The sequence below is a fragment of the Saccopteryx leptura genome, chromosome 13, assembly GCF_036850995.1.
Source record: "Saccopteryx leptura isolate mSacLep1 chromosome 13, mSacLep1_pri_phased_curated, whole genome shotgun sequence".
Taxonomy (NCBI): Eukaryota; Metazoa; Chordata; class Mammalia; order Chiroptera; family Emballonuridae; genus Saccopteryx; species Saccopteryx leptura.
The window spans coordinates 30,256,791-30,279,617 of record NC_089515.1 but is presented as its reverse complement, the minus strand read 5'-3'; the positions used below and the strand labels follow the sequence as shown (position 1 = coordinate 30,279,617).

Genomic DNA, 22,827 nt, shown 5'->3' with positions numbered 1-22,827 from the left:
GTTGTTGGCATGATCAAGAGGTCACTGGCTCAGTTTGAGACCCACCTCTCATCAACGCATGTATGAGAAGCAATCAGTGAACAACTAAAGTAATGCAGCAACAAACTGATGCTTCTCATCTCTCTCCCTTCCTGTCTCTCTCTCTCAAAAAAAGTATAAAAAGAATGTATAAACTAAAAAATGACCTAATTGCCCCAACATGCCCAACAGAAGGCAAACTATACATACATTAGATTATATATAATAAAATATTATGTAACCATTAAAATGTTTACAGCCTTTTAATGACATTAAAATGTTTATGATATAATTTTAAATGAAAAGGGTAGGATATAGAAAAGTTGAATATATATTCTGTCAATTAAGCAGAAGAAAAAACGTGAAAAACACACTTATAAGAAGAAACAATAGAGAAAATACTCTAAAATGTTATCAGTGGTTATCTCTAGATTATATGTAGTTTTTCTTTTTTTCTTTCTCTTTACAGTCTTGTGGAGATTACAATGTCTTCATAGTAAGCATTATTTTTATAATCATGGAGAAAAATTAGAAAATAGTAAAATTATAGTTTATTCAAAAAGAAATGGCAATATTTTAAATGTAGGCAAAGAGTTTGCAGGCATGCATAAGAAAATGCTTATGCTGTAATATTTAGTGAAAAGGGAATGATGAAAGAAAGTCTAAGGCAGGGGTCCCCAAACTTTTTACACAGGGGGCCAGTTCACTGTCCCTCAGACCATTGGAGGGCCGGACTATAAAATAATCTATGAACAAATCCCTTTGCACACTGCACATATCTTTTTTTTTTTTTCTTTTCTTTTCTGAAGTTGGAAATGGGGAGGCAATCAGACAGACTCCCGCATGCGCCCGACCGGGATCCACCTCGCATGCCCACCAGGGGCTGACGCTCTGCCCATCTTGGGGCATTGCTCTGCTGCAATCAGAGCCATTCTAGCGCCTGAGGCAGAGGCCACAGAGCCATCCCCAGCGCCCGGGCCATCTTTTGCTCCAATTGAGCCTTGGCTGCGGGAGGGGAAGAGAGAGACAGAGAGGAAGGAGAGGGGGAGGGGTGGAGAAGCAGATGGGTGCCTCTCCTGTGTGCCCTGGCCGGGAATCGAATCCGGACTCCTGCACGCCAGGCCGACGCTCCACCACCGAGCCAACCAGCCAGGGCCTGCACATATCTTATTTTAAAGTAAAAAAACAAAACGGGAACAAATACAATATTTAAAATAAAGAACAAGTAAATTTGAATCAACAAACTGACCAGTATTTTAATGGGAACTATGCTCCTCTCACTGACCACCATTGAAAGAGGTGCGCCTTCCAGAAGTGTGGCGGGGGCCGGATAAATGGCCTCAGGGGGCCGCATGCGGCCTGCGGTCCGTAGTTTGGGGACCCCTGGTCTATGGTATACTCAAACTATATAAAAATATATCCATACAAAAAGGACTGAAAGAGCCAAAAGTAAACAGGGGTGTGATGAGTGATTTTATTTTTTTATCCTTCTCTATAATTTTCTATTTTTCTTTTTTTTTCTTTTATTTTCTTCTTATTTTTCTTTAAAAAGAAAAAGGAGCCCTGGCCGGTTGGCTCAGAGGTAGAGTGTCGGCCTGGCATGCAGGAGTCCTGGGTTCGATTCCCAGCCAGGGCACACAGGAGAGGCGCCCATCTGCTTCTCCACCCCTCCCCCTCTCCTTCCTCTCTGCCTCTCTCTTCCCCTCCCGCAGCCAAGGCTCCATTGGAGCAAAGTTTGCCCAGACGCTGAGGATGGCTCCATGGCCTCTGCCTCAGGCACTAGAATGGCTCTGGTTGCAACAGAGCGATGCTCCAGATGGGCAGAGCATCACCCCCTGGTGGGCGTGCCGGGTGGATCCCGGTCGGACGCATGTGGGAGTCTGTCTGACTGCCTCCCTGTTTCCAGCTTCAGAAAAATACAAAAAAAAAAAGAGCAAAAACAATACTAAGACAGGATTCTTGATAAGTGATTACACCTGTCATTACTCCTGAATTACTTAGTCACAACCAAGAATTAAATCACTCCACTGCTTTAAGTCTGTACTAATTCTGAGCCAACACTATCTAAAATCCCAGTCATATCACAATTTGCTAGATGTCATAATAACTTCAAAGAGAGTGAAAGAAAATTTCTCTTAAAGGACTTTGTCAATTGTAAAGAACAGCTCAGTTCTCCCTGCCCAGACAGCTCAGCTGGTTAGAGCATAACCCTGAAGTGCAGAGGTTGCCGGTTTGATCCCCGGTCATGGCACATACAGGAACATCTTCTTTGTTCCTGTCTCTCTCTTCCTCTCTCACTAAAATCAATAAATAAAAATAAATAAAGAACAGCCCAGTTCAACATTGTCTGAGCACTTGCTTACGTCTGGCCATATACTTGAGATAAGGTATAAAAAACAAAAACAATTTAAAACACAGACCCTTCCCTCAAGAAGTTCCCAACTGAATACAAAGTCAAGACTGGCCTGGCCAGTTCAGCTGAAATTCAAGAGGGTCTGAGTTAAAATAAATTTCCTGAGAAAGAGACTAACCATGTCATCAGGATTTACTCAAAATGGCAAATGAGAGACCTCCCATTTTTCCAAAAGAAACAAACTTAGCCACTAGAATTCCTATTTCTAAGACAAGGCCCTTGGATAATGGTGTTTTCTAACTGCAAACAACTCACTAAGAGCTACCACTTTTGTTCTGCTATGCCAGCCACTTGACATAGATTCTCTATAATCTACAAAATGGGCATTATTACAATCACCATTTTACAAAGAAGAAAACTGAAATTCAGAAAAGAAAAGTTATTTGCCAAATAGGCCCTGGCTGGATGGCTCAGCAGTAGAGCGTCGGCCCGGTGTGTGGGAGTCCCAGGTTCAATTCCTAGTCAGGGCACACTGGAAGCGCCCATCTGCTTCTCCACCTTTCCCCCTTCTCTCTCTCCCCCTCCTCCCCCCTCTCTCTCACCGCCCCCCCTCCCCACCCCAACAGCCATGGCTCATTTGAGCAAGTTGGCCCAGGTGCTGAGGATGCACCATGGCCTCGATTCAGGTGCTAAAATAGCTCAATTGCTGAGCAATAGAGCAACAGCCCCAGATGGGCAAAGAATCGCCCCCTCGTGGGCTTGCCAGGTGGATCCCGGTGGGGGCACATGCGGGAGTCTGTCTCTCTGCCTTCCCCTCTCACTTAATAAAAAAAAAGTTATTTGCCAAATAAATATGAAGGGCTTAAACTATGGAATAATATAGTGTAACTGCTGGTTCCCTCTCAGAAAACTTGGTACATGACCAAATTAGAGAAACTCTTAACCACACTTGGATCCTTCTGTTTAACTTGAGAAATCCAAGAGCCTCCACTCCTTTCTCTAAAAGGGCAGTAGTACAGAGCGCACTGTACTACTACTTCCATAGACAAGTTTGCTTCCACGGCTGAACCAAAACTTGGGCCAACAGGAGTCAAAAATTGAATGAGATTCTTTTCTATTGTTTTTCTTCTTTCTTTCTTCCTTTTTTAAATGACATTCTTAACAATATTGCTTAGTGATTGTACAACCACGATCACATTCCTAAAGCCCTGTCACTGTCCGCCTGCTTTCGGGCACCTGTCTGATGAGCTGTTTCTTCTTTGCGGACTCGGGCAGATTGTGAACGTGCTGGAACAGCTCTCGCAGGGCCTCTTCCGTGCGCTGCTGGGTCTCCTCCTGATGAGAGCAGGAATCGGTCCGGTTCCGTTTCTGAGATTTTGCCAGTTGGAAGGACTTAGAATGACATGAAACTGTCAGATCAAGATCATCCTAGAGAAAATTTTAAAGCATAGTAAATTAATATATCCTACCAGCTTGGTTTTCAGGTTCCCACAACCCTGAAGCAAAAAGAAGGGTGGGGGAGTGGAGAACACGATATATTCTTATACCCAGGAATGAGAAAGTCTAGAAACTACTATCAGCCCTGGCTGGATAGCTCGGTTGGTTAGAGCGTTGGCCTGATATGCCAGTTCGATCCCCAGTCAGGGCACATACAGGAACAGATTGATGTTTCTGCCTCTCTCTAATATCAATTAAGTAAATTTTAAAAACTATTATCAGATAAAGAGAAACCTCTAATTATATAAGTGAAAGTTTACTTAGAAAGTCACAAAAGTAGAAGAAATGGGCTCAGGAAACAAGTTACAGAGGCAAAAGGTTCCCTTGGAAAAAAAGAAAGAAAAAACAAAAAAAGAAGGGCTCTTTGAGCTTAGGAGAGAAAAGGGTAAAGGAAACTAAAGGTAACACGCCTGGGGGGAAGTGAGGGAAGGGGGAAAAGCGGAGGGGTTCGAAAAGGCACAGGCGTGCTCCAGAGAGGGAGAGCAGGAAACCTGCAATTATAGACTATATTAACTGCCCACTCCCATACCTACCCAGAGAACCTAAATTCATTCAGAGTTGTCACCAAAAGCTATATATGAGCATCTTTCAACCTCACGTATTTTCACTGTAACCCTATGATATACACAGGAAAGTATCATCATTCCCATTTGATAGAAGAAAAAAACTGAAGTTAAGCTCTAAGTTTAAACTTTTCTTGGATACTGAAGTGACAGACCCCTCCGGGAGCCCAGGTACACCAGTTCTTGGCTGGTGTTCTCTCCCACATGACAACGTGATGTGAAACTACATGGCAGCAGTGGAGACACAAAACAACTCTCTTAGAAAAACCACACCCCAGTTAAGCTAGTTGAAATCAAATACCATTTGCCTGGTCACACCAAGTATTTGCTAAATAGATGCAGAAACAAACAGGAACAGGAAAAAATAGTACAAGATGATAGTTTCAGTTTCTGACCAAGATGAACTAAACAAATATCATCAAAACTTACTTGTGAAGACCCTAGCCGGTTGGCTCAGTGATAGAGCATCGGCCTGGCGTGCGGAAGCCCCAGGTTCGATTCCCGGCCAGGGCACACAGGAGAGGCGCCCATCTGCCTCTCTAGCCCTCCCCCTCTCCTTCCTCTCTGTCTCTCTCTTCCCCTCCTGCAGCGAGGCTCCATTGGAGCAAAGATGGCCCGGGCGCTGGGGATGGCTCCTTGGCCTCTGCCCCAGGAGCTAGAGTGGCTCTGGTCGCAACAGAGCGATGCCCCAGAGGGGCAGAGCATCGCCCCCTGGTGGGCGTGCCGGGTGGATCCCGGTCGGGCGCATGCGGGAATCTGTCTGTCTCTCCCTGTTTCCAGCTTCAGAAAAATAAAAAAAATAAAAAATAAAAAAAAAGAAGAAAAAACTTACTTGTGAAATTTTTTTAACTTCTCACTTTTTAAGGTCAATAATCATATGTAATCTTGTTAATAAACATCACACATTTCCTTTCTAAGTTCATATTTTAGCTATTTGATAGTTTGTTACCTCACTGTTGAACCTGAAATAAGACTGTAGTACATAGTACATAAAATTGTACTTTTATTACCATGAAATATTTACTACATTTGACATTTACAAACTGTTTATACCTGTATGCCTTAAGAATGCATACAGGCTCTATGAAAACCTTTAAACACACCATGTGTGCCATCAGCACGGAACCTCGGAAAGCAGGCTGGTGCGGGAGCATTTTCTTCCTAAGGGATTCATTAACCTTTTTAGAAAATAGATCTTAGTATAGACTCAGAGTTTTTTGTGTGTGTCACAGACTTTTTTCAACTTTATTGGATTATATCTGACAAAATTTTAAGATATTTAAAGTAGACAATGTAATAATAAATAATATTCCTAAGAAAAATCTCATATACAAACTGACCCCATACTCCTTTTTTCACACCTAAAAGGAATAAAATAAACATATTTTTAAATAATCTACAGGAGCGCCTGACTGGTGGTGGCACAGTGGATAAAGTGTATACCTGGGACACTGAGGTCCTGGGTTTAAAACACCAAGATCGCCAGATTTCATGCAGGCTCACCAGCTTAAGCCCAAATGTCTCTGACTTGAAGCCCAAGGTCACTGGCTTGAGCCCAAGGTTGCTGGCTTGAGCAAGGGGTCACTGGCTCAGCTGGAGCCCCCCAGTCAAGGCACGTATGAGAAGCAGTCAATGAACAACTAAATGCCACAACTACAAGTTGATGCTTCTCATCTCTCTCCATTCCTATCTGTCGAAGGAAGAAATGGAGGCGGGGGGGGGGGGGGGGGGGGGGGGAGGGAGGGAGGAATTTATAGGAGCACTTTTACTTCAACATAACTTTCAGTCTTTTTCCTTATCTCAAAATAACTAATTTTAAAGTATAACAAAAACATTTTATTTTCCATAGTTTTACTTTGTTTTTTTTGTGGGGTTTTTTTTTTTTTACAGACACAGAGAGAGAGTCAGAGAGAGGGATACGGACAGATAGACAGGAATAGAAAGAGATGAGAAGCATCAATCATCAGCTTTTCGTTGTTATACCTTAGTTGTTCACTGATTGCTTTCTCATATGTGCCTTGACCGTGGGCCTTCAGCAGACCGAGTAACCCCTTGCTTGAGCCAGCGACCTTGGGTCCAAGCTGGTAAGCTTTGCTCAAACCAGATGAGCCCAAGCTCAAACTGGAGACCTCGGCGTCTCAAACTTGGGTTCTTGGCATCCCAGTCTGACGCTCTATCCACTGAGCCACCACCTGGTCAGGCCATACTTTGTTTTAAAACTCCATTAATTTTAATTAATGCTCTCCTTGTTTGAGCTAAGAACAATTTCCTATTCTTACCTTTGATGCTTGAGTTCTGGAGCTCAAATAGTGCAATCTGGCACATTCCCGAATGTAAGCAGGAGCCTGGGCAAGTTACAAAAGAAAAACAAGACCAAATAATTAGTAGTATCTACAGTTCTTTTAAAACTCAAGGACAGCCTACCGGTGGTGGTGCAGAGGATAGAGCACTGACCTGGGACACTGAGGTCCCAGTTTCAAAAGCCCAAGGTCACCGGCTTGAGCGCGGGCTCATCCAGCTTGAGTGTGGAGTCGCCAGCTTAAGTGTGGGATCATAGACATGATCCCGTGTTCAATGGCTTGAGCCCAAAGGTCGCTGGCTTGAGCAAGGGGCTTGAAGCCCCCTAGTAAAGGCACATATGAGAAACAATCAATGAACAACTAAAGTGATACAACTACGAGTTGATGCTTCTCATCTCTTCCTCTTCCTCTTTCTCTCTCAATTAAAAAAAATTAAAAATAAAAGACTTAAGGATCATGGTTCTCAAAATAATTTGACTGGCAGATTACTTTGAAAAAACAAAACACCTTCAAAATGCTTTTTTCTATAGCTTCCACTAAAAAGATAATCTCAACAATCTGATGGGAAAACTGTGAGAAGACACCACTGTAGCCGTTCCTGCTTTTAGAATCAAATATAGTGTTGTCCCAATCTGCCAACATTGTAGATTTCAATCCCCAGTCAGGATACATACAAGAATACACATACAAGAATCAAACAATGAATACATAAGTGGAACAAATCAATGTTTCTCTCTCTAACTCTCTCTCCCTTCCTCTCTCTCTAAAATTCAATAAATAATAATTCTTTTTAAATATATGGCATGAACATACTCAAATGAGTCAGAAAAACTATGTCAATGTTTGAAGTCATGTTTATACTTAACAAAAGCCACTCCTAAAATTCTTACAAATTACAAGTGGTCATATTTCAGAATCACTGTACAGAAAATACCATTTAGAATTACTATGGGGAATAACAGACAAGGAAGAATTTACCTTACTAATATATTGCCCAGAAACCTGTGACAAGAACCCTGATACAGTCCTAGTAGAAGTATAAAATAATATAACCACTATGGAAGAAAATTCAACATCTAAGAAAATGACATTTAGCCTGACCAGGCAGTGGTGCAGTAGATAGAGCGTTGGACTGGGATGTGGAGGACCCAGGTTTGAGACCCCGAGGTCGCCAGCTTGAGCGCGGGCTCATTTGGTTTGAGCAAGGCTCACCAACTTGAGCCCAAGGTCGCTGGCTCAAGCAAGGGGTCACTCCATCTGCGGTAGCCCCTCGGTCAAGGCACATATGAGAAATCAATCAATGAACAACTAAGGAACCGCAACGAAGAATTGATGTCTCTCAGCCCTGGCCGGTTGGCTCAGTGGTAGAGCGTCGGCCTGGCGTACAGAGTCCCGGGTCCAATTCCCAGCCAGGGCACACAGGAGAAGCGCCCATCTGCTTCTCCACCCTTCCCTCTCTCCTTCCTCTCTGTCTCTCTCTTCCCCTCCCACAGCCGAGGCTCCGTTGGAGCAAAGTTTGCCTGGGTGCTGAGGATGGCTCTGTGGCCTCTGACTCAGACGCTAGAGTGGCTCTGATTGCGGCAGAGCGGCGCCCCAAGATGGGCAGAGGATCGCCCCCTGGTGGGCATGCCGGGTGGATCCCGGTCGGGCGCATGAGGGAGTCTGTCTGATTGCCTGCCTGTTTCCAGCTTCAGAAGGATGCAGAGGAAAACAAACAAACAAACAAAAAAAACAAAACAAAAAAAAGAATTGATGTTTCTCATCTCTCTCCCTTCCTGTCTGTCCCTCGCACTGACTCTGTCTCTGCCACACACACACACACAAAAGGAAAATAACATTTAAATTTACCATTTACCTAGAAATCTCACTTCTGTGAATCTATTCTGAAGACTTAATTTCAGTAATACAAAATACACTTGGATATATTACTGAAAAGATTGGACACAATCTCAAATAATACTAACAGCGGTCTGACTGAACGAACTTTTATATACCCACACAATGTAATACTATGCAGTCATTAAAAACTGAAGAAGGTTGACCTGGACTGCTGAGGTCGCCAGTTCAAAACCCTGGGCTTGCCCGGTCAAGGCACATATGGGAGTTGAAGCTTCCTGCTCCTCCCCCCTTCTCTCTCTCTCTCTCTCTCTCTCTCTCTCCCTCTCTCTCTCTCTCTCTCTCTCCCCCCCCCCCCTCTAAAATGAATAAATAATTTTTAAAAAACTGAAGAAGGAAGAGAAGAAGGGATGGAGGGAGGAAGGGAAGAAACACTTTGTGAACGGATATGAAGTGATTTCCTTTGCATGAGAATTATGAAACAATGTATAAAGTACTTGAGCAAAATGAGGAGGAAACAAGAATATACACACATATATACACATTTGTTTTCACAAAAGAAACACTAAGAGAAGAAGCCAGAAAACAATGCAAATAGTAAATGAAAGAACTGTGATTTTTCTAGGTATACCTTCTCATGTAGCTTTACCTTTTCAACCATGTAATACACTACAGATTCAAAAAATAAAATTAAATCCAAAAGGAAAAGAAGGCAAACCCTCAAACTGAATACAAACAGAAAAAAATGAACATATCTATATATCAGATTGATAATATAAGCACAGAGAAAGGAATTATTTTACCTACCTTTTGAAAGCTATATGCTGACTACACACCCTTAATGAGATATATTCAGGGGAAAAGGATCTGAAAGGAAATCTTAAACTTCCATCAGAGGGATTACATAGGTTTACTGTTAGTAATGACAGTTATATTATTTTGAAACTAATTTATGTGTATCATAGGATAAAGCAAATAATATACATAAATGCAATGAAAATCTGAAATTTGCCATGCAAGAAAAAAAGATACAAATATAAAGTAAAAGAAGAAAAAGCTCGATAATGTTAAATCTGATCTTGAATATTAACATGAATTAATGATTTCTTCTTTTTTTTTCATTTATTTATTGATTTTAGAGACAAGGGAAGGGAGAAATACAGACAGAAACACTGATCTGTTCCTGTACGTGCCCTGGCTAGGGATTGACCTGGCACCCTTTGTGTATAGGGATAACACTCTAAACCAGCGGCAGTCCCTACCACCCACTAGTGAGCATTCCAGCTTTCATGGTGGGCGGTAGCGGAGCAACCAAAGTATAAATAAAAAGATAGATTTAACTATAGTAAGTTGTTTTATAAAGATTTATTCTGCCAAACTTAGCAAAAATCCGACATAAAGTACTTGGTAAGTAATTATTATTATGTGCTTTAACTTGCTGTAACTCTGCTTTATAAATTTTATAAAGTTACTTCCCTACTTTATAAATCACCATTACTGTGGAACCGGTGGGCGGTTAGAAAATTTTACTACTAACAGATACAAAAGTAGGCAGTAGGTTAACTACCCTGCAGTCTAAACAAATGAGTTATCTGGCCAGAGCAAACTAATCTTTTTTGTTGTTGTTTTTTAGATAAACAGGAAGGGAGAAAGATGAGAAACATCAACTTATAGTTGTAGACTTTAGTTGTTAATTGATTGCTTTCTCATACATGCCTTGATGGGGTCAGGGCGGGGGGGACTCCCACCAAGCCAGTGACCCCTTGCTCAAGCTGGGGAGCCTGAGCTCAAGCCAGATAAGCCCACGCTCAAGCCAGGAGTTTTGAACCTGGGTCCTCAGCATCCCAGATCAACACTCTATCCACTGCGTCACCACCTGATCAGACTAATGATTTCTTGTTAAAAAGTTTTTATCTACATACTTCCTCACCCTGAACAAGCCAACGTCAGCCCCAGAAAAAATGAGTGTACCCAGTGTTAAAGAAGCCAAGGCTCCTTGGAGAAAATGATTGATTCCCGCACCAGGGCAGAGCAAGAACACAGGGAGCCGGGGCCATTTTTACGCCAGAAAGGAAACACTCAAAGGCTAACAGAGTCCTGTCAAAAAGACACAACAGGAACTGACTTGCAAGAACAATCACTGGAAAAAATCTGGGACAATCTGACTATCAAAATTAGTACTGCCTGACCAGGAGGTGGCACAGTGGATAGAGCATCAGACTGGGATGCGGAAGGACCCAGGTTCGAGACCCCAAGGTCGCCAGCTTGAGTGCAGACTCATCTGGTTTGAGCAAAGCTCACCAGCTTGGACCCAAGGTCGCTGGCTCAAGCAAGGGGTTACTCAGTCTGCTGAAGGCCCACGGTCAAGGCACATATGAGAAAGCAATCAATGAACAACTAAGGTGTTGCAACGCGCAATGGAAACACTAATGATTGATGCTTCTCATCTTTCTCCATTCCTGTCTGTCTGTCCCTGTCTATCCCTCTCTCTGACTCACTCAATGTCTCTGTAAAAAAATAAATAAAAATTTAAAAAAAATTAGTACTAAAGTTGCATAACACTTTGAATAAGTAAAAATCCATCAGTCTATAAAGATACTCATAAAAAAAAGAGAATGAGACAGAGAAAAGGAAAACTATTCTCAAAAGAAGTCAGCTAATAAAGATTAACTAATAGAATTAGAAAATCTACTACTTTGTAATACCAAATGTAAGCATAGATTTCAGCAGGATTATCAGTGGATGCTAAAATCATTATATTACACAATATCCCTGCAAGTTATTTACTGTTCCAAAGGGGAAAAATATGTACCTTCATGTTGAGGTACGTGGCAGCAAGCAAAATCAGTATCACCAAGAGTGAGGCAATCTGACACTGTGCGCCTTGTAATGTGATGCAATATGATGCAGTGTGATACACACAAACATCTTTGCCAAAATTGCTTAACTTGAATCTAATCAAGCCACACACCTAACTACAGTTTGCAGAAACTGCATAGAAGGGGAGAGAGGAACAAGTTAAATGACCTTGAGAAAACTGTGAGACAAATTTAGAATGTGGAGTGTTCTATAACACAACTGGCCCTCATGCTGCAACAAATCAATGACATGAAGTAAAAGCATGACTTTTCCAGATTAAAAGTGACGTAATAATCAAAAGTAAGAAATAAACCTCAATTAGCTTATGTTTAAAAAAAGCAGCTGTGAGTGCTCACTTCAGCAGCACACATACTAAAATCGTAACAATATGGCAGAGATTAGCACGGCCCCTGCGCAAGGATGATGCACAATTCATGAAGCAGTCCATATTTGGTGGGGGGGATCCAGCTATGAAGTATATTCATTTTTTTCTTTCTTTTTTTTGAAATATATTCTTAAGACAAATAAATTTGAATATGTACTGACTTATCTTAGATGTGATAATGGTACTGTGACTAATAGAACATTCTTCCTCTGAGGAGATGCATGGTTAAGTATTTAGGGTGAAGTACATGATGTCTGCAATTCACTGTCAGTGGTTCAGCCACAAAAAGGAAAATAAGAATAAGCAGAGATAAAGCTGAACGTATGCTGAATGTGCAGAGAGTTACATGAATGTTCAGTTTTACTGTGCTTTTCTACGTATTTGAAAGTTTTCAAAATAAAGTTGTAAAAAGTCTTGTGATAGACATTATGATATTGGCAGTTTAATTTTTAACTTGAAAAACTATAAAACAGAGGTAAAGACCAAAAGTAATTTCCTCCAAACACGAATGTGACAGAACCCACACTGCCACCTATTCTATAAACTTAAAATACCCACACAAGCAAAAACTCTACCCAACAAGATAATACAGCAAAAGGGATATCCAGAAAGGGAGTCAGAGACAGACTGGTTTAAATGAAAATGAGGGTCTGTAGTATTATACAATTCATAGGAAAGGACTTACCAAATAAAATAAAAATTGGCCTTAAGTGTATATATTAAGTCCATAGGAAAAGATGTGACTCATGTTGGAGAGAGATAAAATCAGACTGGGTCAGACAATAAAGAAAAGAACTACATTTAGCTAAGAGGAATTTTAGGGGAAATGGTAGGGCAGGAAAAAAAATTACAAAAGAACACAAAATAAGGCAGCATAAGATATGTGGATTAAGGAGGTGAAAATTCACACAAAGGGGCCTGAGAACAGGAAGAAACAACAAAGCACAGGAACAAATCTGGAGTGAAACAGGACCCCAGAAAAAGTGACGGAGCACACAGAACAATCAACCATGTCCATCCTGGAAAAGGCTCAGGGAGGAACATCATCAGCCAAAGCTGTAAAGCAGTGCCCACAAGGACACCAGTTCTGACCCAAACTGAAAGAGAAGAGACCTAGGACCAAAATAAAATCTCCAAAAAACTTTCTTCCTCTCCATTCAAGATCAAAAAACACTATCCTGGAAATAAAGTGGCAAACAAGAATCAAAACCCCAGGGATGAGAAGCTGAAAGAGGGATCCATAGAAGAGGAGAGCAAAACAAGAGTAAAAACAGAGAATGTTTGAGTCCAATCATCAGAATGTGTACCAGGCTCAATTACATCTAGCAGACTATACTCTAGCTTTATCTCTAAGGTTTGTACAATCTGTGCTCTCAAAATCCTCTGCAGTGAGTTATCTGACACAGTAAAAAAGGACTTTGCTGGTGTGATTAAGTTAAGGACCTTGCAGTGGGAAGATTATCCTAGGTTACCTATCAGAGTGGGTCCAATATAATCACATGGGTCCTTAAAAGCAGTGACTCTTTCCCAGCTGTGGTCTGAAGGAAATCTGGCTATGGAAGAATGAGCAGAGACGCAACCGTGACAGCCTTAAGGACAGAGGAAGGGGACTATGAGCCAAGGAATGTGGGCAGCTTCTAGAGCAGGGGTCGGGAACCTATGGCTCACGAGCCAGATGTGGCTCTTTTGATGGCTGCATCTGGCTCGCAGACAAATCTTTAATTAAAAAAATAACCGTTAAAAATATAAAACAGCCTGACCAGGCAGTGGCGCAGTGGATAGAGTGTCGAACTGGGATGTGGAAGACCCAGGTTCGAGACCCGAGGTTGCCAGCTTGGGTGCCAGCTTGGGTGCTGGCTCATCTGGTTTGAGCAAAAAGCTCACCAGCTTGAGCCCAAGGTGCTGGCTCCAGCAAGGGGTTACTCGGTCTGCTGAAGGCCCGCGGTCAAGGCACATATGAGAAAGCAATCAATGAACAACTAAGGTGTTGCAACGCACAACGAAAAACTAATGATTGGTGCTTCACATCTCTCCATTCTTGTCTATCTGTCCCTGTCTATCCCTCTCTCTGACTCTCTCTCTCTGTCTCTGAAAAAAAATTAAAATATATATATATATATAAAACATTCTCATGTATTATAATCCATTCATTTCCTACCGCTCATGTTCATGGTTGCGGTTCTGGAGCCAATCACAGCTGTCCTCCGGGATAACACCAAATTTTTATTGGATAATGCCTAACGTACACAGGTCATTGTACGGCTCTCACAGAATGTCATTTTAAAATATGTGGCGTTCATGGCTCTCTCAGCCAAAAAGGTTCCCGACCCCTGTTCTAGAAGGTGGAAAAGGCTAACAGTCTCTCCTGGAACACCCAGAGACGAATGCAGCCCTGCCAACTCCCTGCTTTCAGTCCAGTGAGACTCATGTCAGACTCCTACAGAACCATTAAGATGATGTTTGTTGTTTAAAGTCACTTAAAAAAAAATCAGGATATCCTTCACAGTGAAATATAAGTACATAGTTTCAGTTTTGCAAAATGAAGAGTTCTGGAGATAAACTGCAGTGATCACTGCACAACAATATGTATGTAATTTGTGAATGAAAAAAGGAGTTCTATGGAAGTAACCTCACTGGATATCTGATCATAAATTCCAAACTGGGCAGGTCATGAGGGACAGTCATGACCAAGGCCTATATTTTCTTTAGTGAGAGGTTTCTAAGCAAGCCCTGTCCATTGTTCATATGCACCCAGGTTAACAAACTTTTAAAATGCCAGAAGTAATACCCTTGCAGGGGTATTACCCCCTTGAAGGGAGTGTTAACCCTCGAGAGAGCACATAATCTTGTTAACTATCCTGTAATCCAGTGTTTTTCAACCAGTGTGCCGTGAGACATGGTCAGGTGTGCTGTGGGGAAATTAAACATGGGTCTCCAAACTACGGCCCGCGGAGGCTATTTATCCAGCCCTCCACCAGCTGCCTCCATCCTAACATAAACATTCCCCTCACAATCCCTCCAGCTATCAGCGACAGGAAGAGTGGAGGCACAGGGAACGCTCACTGACCAATCACCTTCTAGGATTCATCCCGACCACTAGCGATGAACCAATAGTAGGCCGCCTCTCACCCACACCCAGGAAGGTCCCCGCTCGGGCTGCCGCGCCTAGTAGTTGAAACTGCTACTCCTCCCCAAGGTCCCGATTTCTAATCCTGGTCAGGACTGGAGGTAAATGTTGCCACCACTAGATGAAGCCTCAGCCTCAGCTGGTTATGTCTATCCTGATGGTATATATAGATATTTGACCTTTTTCTTTTTTTTTTTTCTTTTTTTAATTTTATTTATTCATTTTTAGAGAGGAGAGAGAAAGGGAGAGAGAGAAACAGAGAGAGAGAAGGGGGGAGGAGCTGGAAGCATCAACTCCCATATGTACCTTGACCAGGCAAGCCCAGGGTTTCGAACCGGCAACCTCAGCATTTCCAGGTCGATGCTTTAGCCACTGCACCACCACAGGTCAGGCCGACCTTTTTCTTTTTAAAAGAGGCCCCCGCAGAGGATGATATACAATGCATCACCATGCATCACGATGTTATCTAACTTTAAAGCTAAAGTTTGCTGATCTTCCTTTGGACAGTTTTTGGTTATCTGTTGCCAAGGAGTTCCCCATTCTGGCCAACAAAGCTATTTTGACATTGCTCCCGTTTTCAACCACATATCTATGTGAGCTGAGCTTCTCAAGCTTGACTGCAATAAAAACTAAAAACAGAGAGAGACTGAGAACTGTTGAGGAAGAGCTTCGTGTGTGTTTTCTACCATTCCTGCCAGGATATCCCTTTTGTGTTCATCAAAACAGGCCCAGGTTTCACACTAAGTGAGTATAAATACATTTAGAAACTATATTATTAACTATATGTATAATATGTACTGTGTTAGAGTGTCATTTTGGTAGGTGGTGTACCCCAGGATTTTTTTTTTTTTTAATTCATTTGAGAGAAGGAAGAAAGGAGCAGGAAGCATCAGCTCCCATATGTGCCCTGACCAGGCAAGCCCAGGGTTTCGAACCGGCGACCTCAGCATTCCAGGTCGACACTTCATCCACTGCGCCACCACAGGTCAGACGCCCCAGGATTTTGTAAATGTAAAAAATGTGCCGTGGCTCAAAAAAGGTTGAAAATCACTGCTGTAATCTAATCCTCACCTTGCTTCCTCCCTACCTCCAAATAATCTTCCTTACTTTTCCCTCCTTAATTTCAAATGCACAACAGAAGCTGCAAACCATTATTTTCTGGAGCATTTGTGATCTTGCTTCCTAGCACATGTCATAAGTTTGGTTCAAATAAACTCATAAAAATTCTCTACAGGTTTGGACACTTCTTACATTGACAAATTAATGCCACTGCACACAGTTAAGACGGTAAATCTTGTCATGTGTATTTTACCACATTAAAAAGAAATGAATAAAAAAGAAGCTAGAACCGGATGGTCTTAAAAATTCTCAGCCTTTCCAGATGGCAAAAGGTGCTAAATTTAAGAAAGTCACTATCAGAGAAGTAGTTCTAAAGAAAAGTACAAGGATGTGACTGTGCAACCTTTATAAAATTTTATAAACATCAAAGGTCAGAATACTCAGTTATACAAAGGGCCCTTTCAAGAGGCATGGTGGGCCTCACAGGTCCTCAATCAAAGCAGAGGGCCTCTAGGAAGCTTAAAGGCAGGGGTCCCCAAACTTTTTACACAGGGGGCCAGTTCACTGTCCCTCAGACCGTTGGAGGGCCAGATTATAAAAAAAACTATGAACAAATCCCTATGCACACTGCACATATCTTATTTTAAAGTAAAAAAACAAAATGAGAACAAATACAATATTTAAAATAAAGAACAAGTAAATTTAAATCAACAAACTGACCAGTATTTCAATGGGAACTATGCTCCTCTCACCGACCACCAATGAAAGAGGTACCCCTTCCGGAAGTGCGGTGGGGGCCGGATAAATGGCCTCAGGGGGCCGTAGTTTGGGGACCCCTGCTTAAAGGTATCGTCCCTCAGCCTTCTCAACTGGAAATTAAGTAGAGGAGGGTTTATCTTCAAAAAATCTGTATATGTAGCTCTTGTCTAATAGAGTGAATCCCACTGAAATCCACAGCAGACCCAGAAGTTCTTGAGGAAATTACATTGGCAGAAACAATGCTAGTTTGGACTAAAAGGGACAAAGAGTACAAAATGAAAGGAGGCTGTCAGACCCTCAGAATTCTACTGGCAGGAAGCAGTCAGGATAAAATAATCAGTGCCCAATACAGGCTGCTTTTCATGAAAAGGGAAGGCTAACCCAAGGGTGAAGCCAGCTTCCCAGAGGCAGAGCCTACTCAGCCTCCAGGCACCTTCCTGTCCTCCCCACCTTGGTTGTTCCCTCCGGGTCTGCGTTCCAGCCCCAGGGCTTCTCTGATCTAGTCATCATCATTTTTAAAGCCCACCTTAGGATCCCACCTTGCTCCATCCTCCTTATTACCACCCAATCCCATCCCTTACCTACCTTAAAAAGTTTCTGGGAGTGTTTAATCATAAAAGCCATCCCATTGTTTAACTTTGTGATATTCTCTTGAAGGTCATTTGCAGTGACCTATTCAGAGAAAAGAAACCAAAAAAGCGGATTAAGAACTGGGAAATACAGGCAGATACTCCATTTACTTACCAATAAATTTATCCTTCAAAGGTAGGATAGTTTCTGTCCCTCACAAAGGTGCCCCTAATACAATGTTTAATTCTGAAAAGGCTTTTTGGCTCAGCAGATTTCCACTAGAATGACATAATCTAGGAAGAACCACGTGTCCCTGCAGTGACGAGGAAATCCTTGAGAACCAATCTTCATTTCCTAATTCTGCTTGAGAATTAGACATGTGTTGGTCAAATAAGTTTGTAAATATGATATATATGTTTGCTCGCTTGTGACTTATATTGGGTGTGGGGGACAGGCTATAAGCAGGCCAGGTCGTTGTAGCCTAAGGTTTGGTTTTGGGACTAAACTTTTCCCCACACCCTTGACTGATTGTATGATCTGGGTGGTGCACTCTCATGAGGAATCCAATTATGCCTTGGATAAGTGACTTTGTATCAGAGACTTCCTTGTTTGTATATTGGATTAAGGGATTTTGGTTTTCTACACTATAAAGTGGGACAGACCAGGAGCTTGGACACACAGTTCCTGCTATCACAATTGCAGGGGCTTCCCTGATCCCTTGCCCTTCATGGGAAGAGCTGGTTTTCTGCTTTTCCCTTGTCTTCTTTTGTGGTTTGCCTGTCTTGGTGAGACACCAATAAATAGGATGGCCCCCCATCCTCTGACTCCGCCATTTCTTTATCGTCTGCCCGAATCCAATGGGAACCTGCATGTGAATGGCCAGGATGGCGGCTCCTGGCCTTACAACATGCAAGCAGAGCTGTTAAAGATCTAGTCTGGAAAGAATCTGTCCCAACCACCAAGGACACTGCCCCCTCAGAGAAACTGGAGTTTCTCCAAAGACAAAAGAGAACTGTCATTACTAACTGATAACAAAGGTAGCATCTGTTTCTTAAAAACACAGGCAAATGGTCATTGATTCCCTTCTCTTGCTCCTCCTGCCTCTTTTTCAGCACTTCAGCATCCTACTATCGCAAGCCCTCATCCTCAACATGGACCTTTATTACTTAATTTTTGCTGTTAGCAAGACCTCTTAAATACTTCTCTTTACAGGCACAGGTTACTCACTCCTTTTTCAGTCTCAGTTAGCTGGTTCCAAAATCCTTATTATAACTTGACCGGTGGTGGCACAGTGGTTAGGGCGTCAACCTGGAACACTGAGGTCCCAGGTTGAAACCCTGAGGTCACCAGCTTGAGTGCAGGCTCACCAGCTTGAGTGTCGGGTCACTGGCTTGAGCCCAAAGGTTGCTGGCTTGAGCCCAAGGTTGCTGGCTTAATTAAGCAAGGGGTCACTGGCTCGGCTGGAACCCCCCCAGCCCAGGTCAAGGCACATTTGAGAAGCAATCAATGAACAACTAAAGTGCCACAACTACGAGTTGATGCTTCTTATCCCTCTCCCTTCCTGTCTCTCTCTTTAAAAAAAATTCCTTAACATGGACAAATGTTGCTGTGTCCTTTCCTTCTCATCACCCAACCATCCTCCCACACTCATCCCCACACCCCACCAAACTTTCTCTGGGGAGAGGCTCTTCCTGGCCCAGAACTTCATATTATTTTTTTCACTAGTTAATCACTAGGTAAAATGTTCCACATAAACCTCTCCTTTACCTACCTTTTCTCATTTCTTATATCCCCAAAATACTTTATAAGTCATCATCTCCATCTATTTCTATTATCTTTCCAACTATCTAGTCAGGTGAATGGGAAAGGTATTATTATGCCCAGTTTACAGGGGAGGAGCCTAGGCACAGAAAAGATAAAGAATACAACTTCCAACCCAGGTATCCTGACTCCTAATTTCATCAATAGTAAAACTTATATAATGAATGGACAAGAATAAGAACCTATGTACTACATGTCAAGAATTAGTTCAAAAGATTTTAGATAATTTCTTTCTCATGTAAGTCACTGAGAAGGCCATATTCTCAGGAATAAGAAGCACATTCAGCTTTATCCAAAGAAAGACTATCTTCAGAAAATATAAAAGTTAGGACAAGGCGGGATTGTTCTATGTGTCATCTTACCTTATTAAAGCTTAGTGACCTTATTCTATAAGATCAAACAGCTCTATTCTAAATTTATTTTTTTATTTATTGATTGATTTAAGGGAGGGAGGGAGGGAAGGAAGAACATTGATCTGTTCCTGTATGTGCCCTGACTGCGGATTGAACCAGCAACCTCTGCGTATTGGGACCATGCTCTACCAGGGGTCCCCAAACTTTTTACACAGGGGGCCAGTACACTGTCCCTCAGACCGTTGGAGGGCCACCACATACAGTGCTCCTCTCACTGACCACCAATGAAAGAGGTACCCCTTCCGGAAGTGTGGCAGGGGGGAGGGGATAAATGGCCTCAGGGGGCCGCATGTGGCCTGCGGGCTATAGTTTGGGGACACCTGCAACCAACCAAGCTATCAGGCCAGGGCTCTATTCTAAATTTATACCATGTAATCTTCAGGAATCAACTTGATTTCCCAAGAAGTCTTTCATGTTAAGAAGGAATTCATACTGACCCAGCCAAAATGAGTATTCTTGTTTATGTACTAGCTATAATTTTTCACTGAATTCCACTAATAAACTGCCATTCAGGTTTATCAAAGATTGATTTATAAGTGAAGTTAACAGGAATTGGCCCCCTCAGGTGTTGATGACTCTTAAATGAACTAATAAAGTAAGTTCCTTAACTTGTTAAACGGAAGACCAGACCTTGGACCCTTGATAACCTCATCAAAGTCCAGTCACACAATGAGGCCCCACCCAAGGAAGCCTAGCAGTCTCTCCTCTTCCTCTCAACACTCACATTTTTTGGCCACAGGACATGGGGTGCAAACATAAGGGCAAGGTTATGGGCAGACATCTTATTCTTATCTTGTTTCTTTGCTGTCTGGTACAGGAGATCGAGCAGTAGCTTCAGCAAGTTACGATTGGGTGGAGGGAGAATGAGGAAGAGCAACTGAAGAGCCTCAATTTGCCGCTCCTTATCTGGTATATTGGTCTTGTTTCCTTTATCATCAAACCGCATCAAATCTGGAGGACAAAAAGATGATTGCAAAGGAGGGCGCAAATACAAGCCAAAAAAAATTAATGTTATTACTATTACCCTCCCCTCAACTCCAATCAAAGAAAGAAAAGAATCAGGCATAAACAGAGACTACAGCAAAACATGACAAAATGTCAACACAATTCAATGATGAAAAGAAAATTCCAATCAAAAATAGGCAAAATACTTGAATAAATATTCCGCAAAGATATACAGCCTGACCAGGCGGTGGCACAGTGGATAGAGCGTCGGACTGGGATACGAAAGACCCAGGTTCCAAACCCTGAAGTTGCCAGCTCGAGTGCGGGCTCATCTGGTTTGAGCAAAAGCTCACCAGCTTGGACCCACGGTCGCTGGCTCAAGCAAGGGGTTACTCGGTCTGCTGAAGGCCCACGGTCAAGGCACATGAGAAAGCAATCAATGAACAACTAAGGAGTCGCAACGAAAAACTAATGATTGATGCTTCTCATCTCTCTCCGTTCCTGTCTGTCCCTATTTATCCCTCTCTCTGACTCTCTCTCTATCTCTGTAAAAAGGAAAAAAAAAGATATACAAATGGCCAATAAGAATTTGTATACTCATTATCATTAACTATCAGAGCAATGTAGATCAAAACCAAAATGAGATACTACTTCATACTCACTAGTATGGCTATAATCAGAAAGACTCACAATAACAAGTGTTGACAAGAATGCTGAGAAAATTAAATGCTCTTACACTGCTGGTGGGAACGTAATATGGTACAAGCACTTTGGAAAACAGTTTGACAATTCCTTAAAAAGTTAAACATAAAGTTTACCATATGACCCACCAATTCCACTCCTATATGTACACCCAAGAAAAATAAAAATATGTCCAGAAACCTTTAATAATTTCACCCCCTTCACTTTTCCTCACCCAGGTATTTTATTGCTAAAAGAAATCTGACAGTGAATTACGCTGATGACAGGATAATCCAGGCAGTTCCTCATGGAGTCAGAATCATTGTTTCTCCTCTATGAGACTACACAAGTTATTAAAAAACAAAGCCCCCTGGCCTGACCAGGTGGCACAGTGGATAGAACATCAAACTGGAATGCAGAGGACCCAGGTTCGAAACCCTGAGGTCACTGGCTTGAGCACAGGCTTATCTGGCTTGAGCACAAGCTCACAAGCTTGAGCAATGAGGGGTCGCTGGCTTGAGCGTGGGATCACAGACATGACCCCATGGTCACCGGCTTGAGCCCAAAGGTTGCTGGCTTGAGCAACGGGTCACTCACTCTGCTGTAGCCTCCTACACATATGAAAAAGCAATCACTGAACAACTAAGGAGCCACTATGAAGAACTGATGCTTCTCATCTCTCTCCCTTCCTGTCTGTCCCTCTCTCTGCCTCTCTGTCTCTGACACAAAAAAATTAATAAATAAACATAGCCCCTTGGATAACTGGAATTTCAAAAGACATAAGTAATTATTTGGGTATAATTAATATAGACCTGAAAATGATTACAGTGTGTTGTTTGAACTGTTGAACTGCAACAATGATTCCAGGTTTAGGAAAGACAGGTCATAGATCTAAAAACTGTTCCATTGCTATGAAACTGAAAACAAAAATCCCATCCAGATATCAGCAAGGGGCATCAAGGTTACAACTATGCCACACCTCAATATGACTTCAAAGAACAGTGAGTCATGGGGTGGTGAAGGGGAGAATTTCAAATACTGTACTAAATTAACTCAATGGGAAAGTAAACAGAAAAAGCATTGTTCATGTTAACACTTATATAAAAAATTTATCAATATTTTCCATACCTTTCTCAAAGATCCAACAATTTTATTTCTCTCCAAACTAACTGTAAAGTTATGTAACATTCCAGTAATATTTTCTCATTTGTATCATATGAATTACTGATAGTACCAAAAAGAATCTAATCTTACTAGATCTTAGAAATTCAAACTTAGTTTTCTTTTCTTTTTCTTTCTTCTTTTCCAAGAGAGAGGAGGGGAGATAGACAGACTACTGCATGTGCCCCAACTGAGATCCACCCCATAACTACCATCTGAGGCCAACACTCTGCTCATCTGGGGCCATGCTTGCAACCGAGCTATTTTTAGCATCTGAGGTAGAGGCTCCACAGAGCTATCCTCAGTACCCAGGGCCCATGCACTGAAACCAATCGAGCCATGGCTGCAGAAAGGAAAGAGAGAGAAAAATGGGGGGGATGGAGGGACAACGGATGGTCACTTCCTGTGTGCCCTAACCGAGAATCAAACCTGAAACCATCCACACACCAGGCCCATGCTGTACCACTGAGCCAATTGGCC

General features: G+C 42.2%; 1 protein-coding gene and 1 non-coding gene across 3 annotated transcripts in view; one reads left to right on the top strand and one right to left on the bottom strand.

Annotated features, from left to right (window-relative positions):
• ARHGAP19 (Rho GTPase activating protein 19) overlaps positions 1-22,827 on the bottom strand; it is an 83,472-nt gene that overhangs the window by 18,435 nt on the left and 42,210 nt on the right. For both annotated transcript variants that reach the window (XM_066355587.1, XM_066355586.1), the window contains exons 5-8: positions 20,285-20,511; positions 17,342-17,428; positions 6,711-6,776; positions 3,608-3,799 (exon numbers count right to left, since the gene is read on the bottom strand). In XM_066355587.1, coding sequence (XP_066211684.1) covers positions 3,608-3,799; positions 6,711-6,776; positions 17,342-17,428; positions 20,285-20,511 — 572 coding nt within the window. The remainder of the gene's footprint in view (positions 1-3,607; positions 3,800-6,710; positions 6,777-17,341; positions 17,429-20,284; positions 20,512-22,827) is intronic.
• On the top strand, positions 11,775-11,880 carry LOC136385124 (U6 spliceosomal RNA). Its single transcript, XR_010747734.1, has one exon. It is a non-coding gene; the product is annotated as a U6 spliceosomal RNA (small nuclear RNA).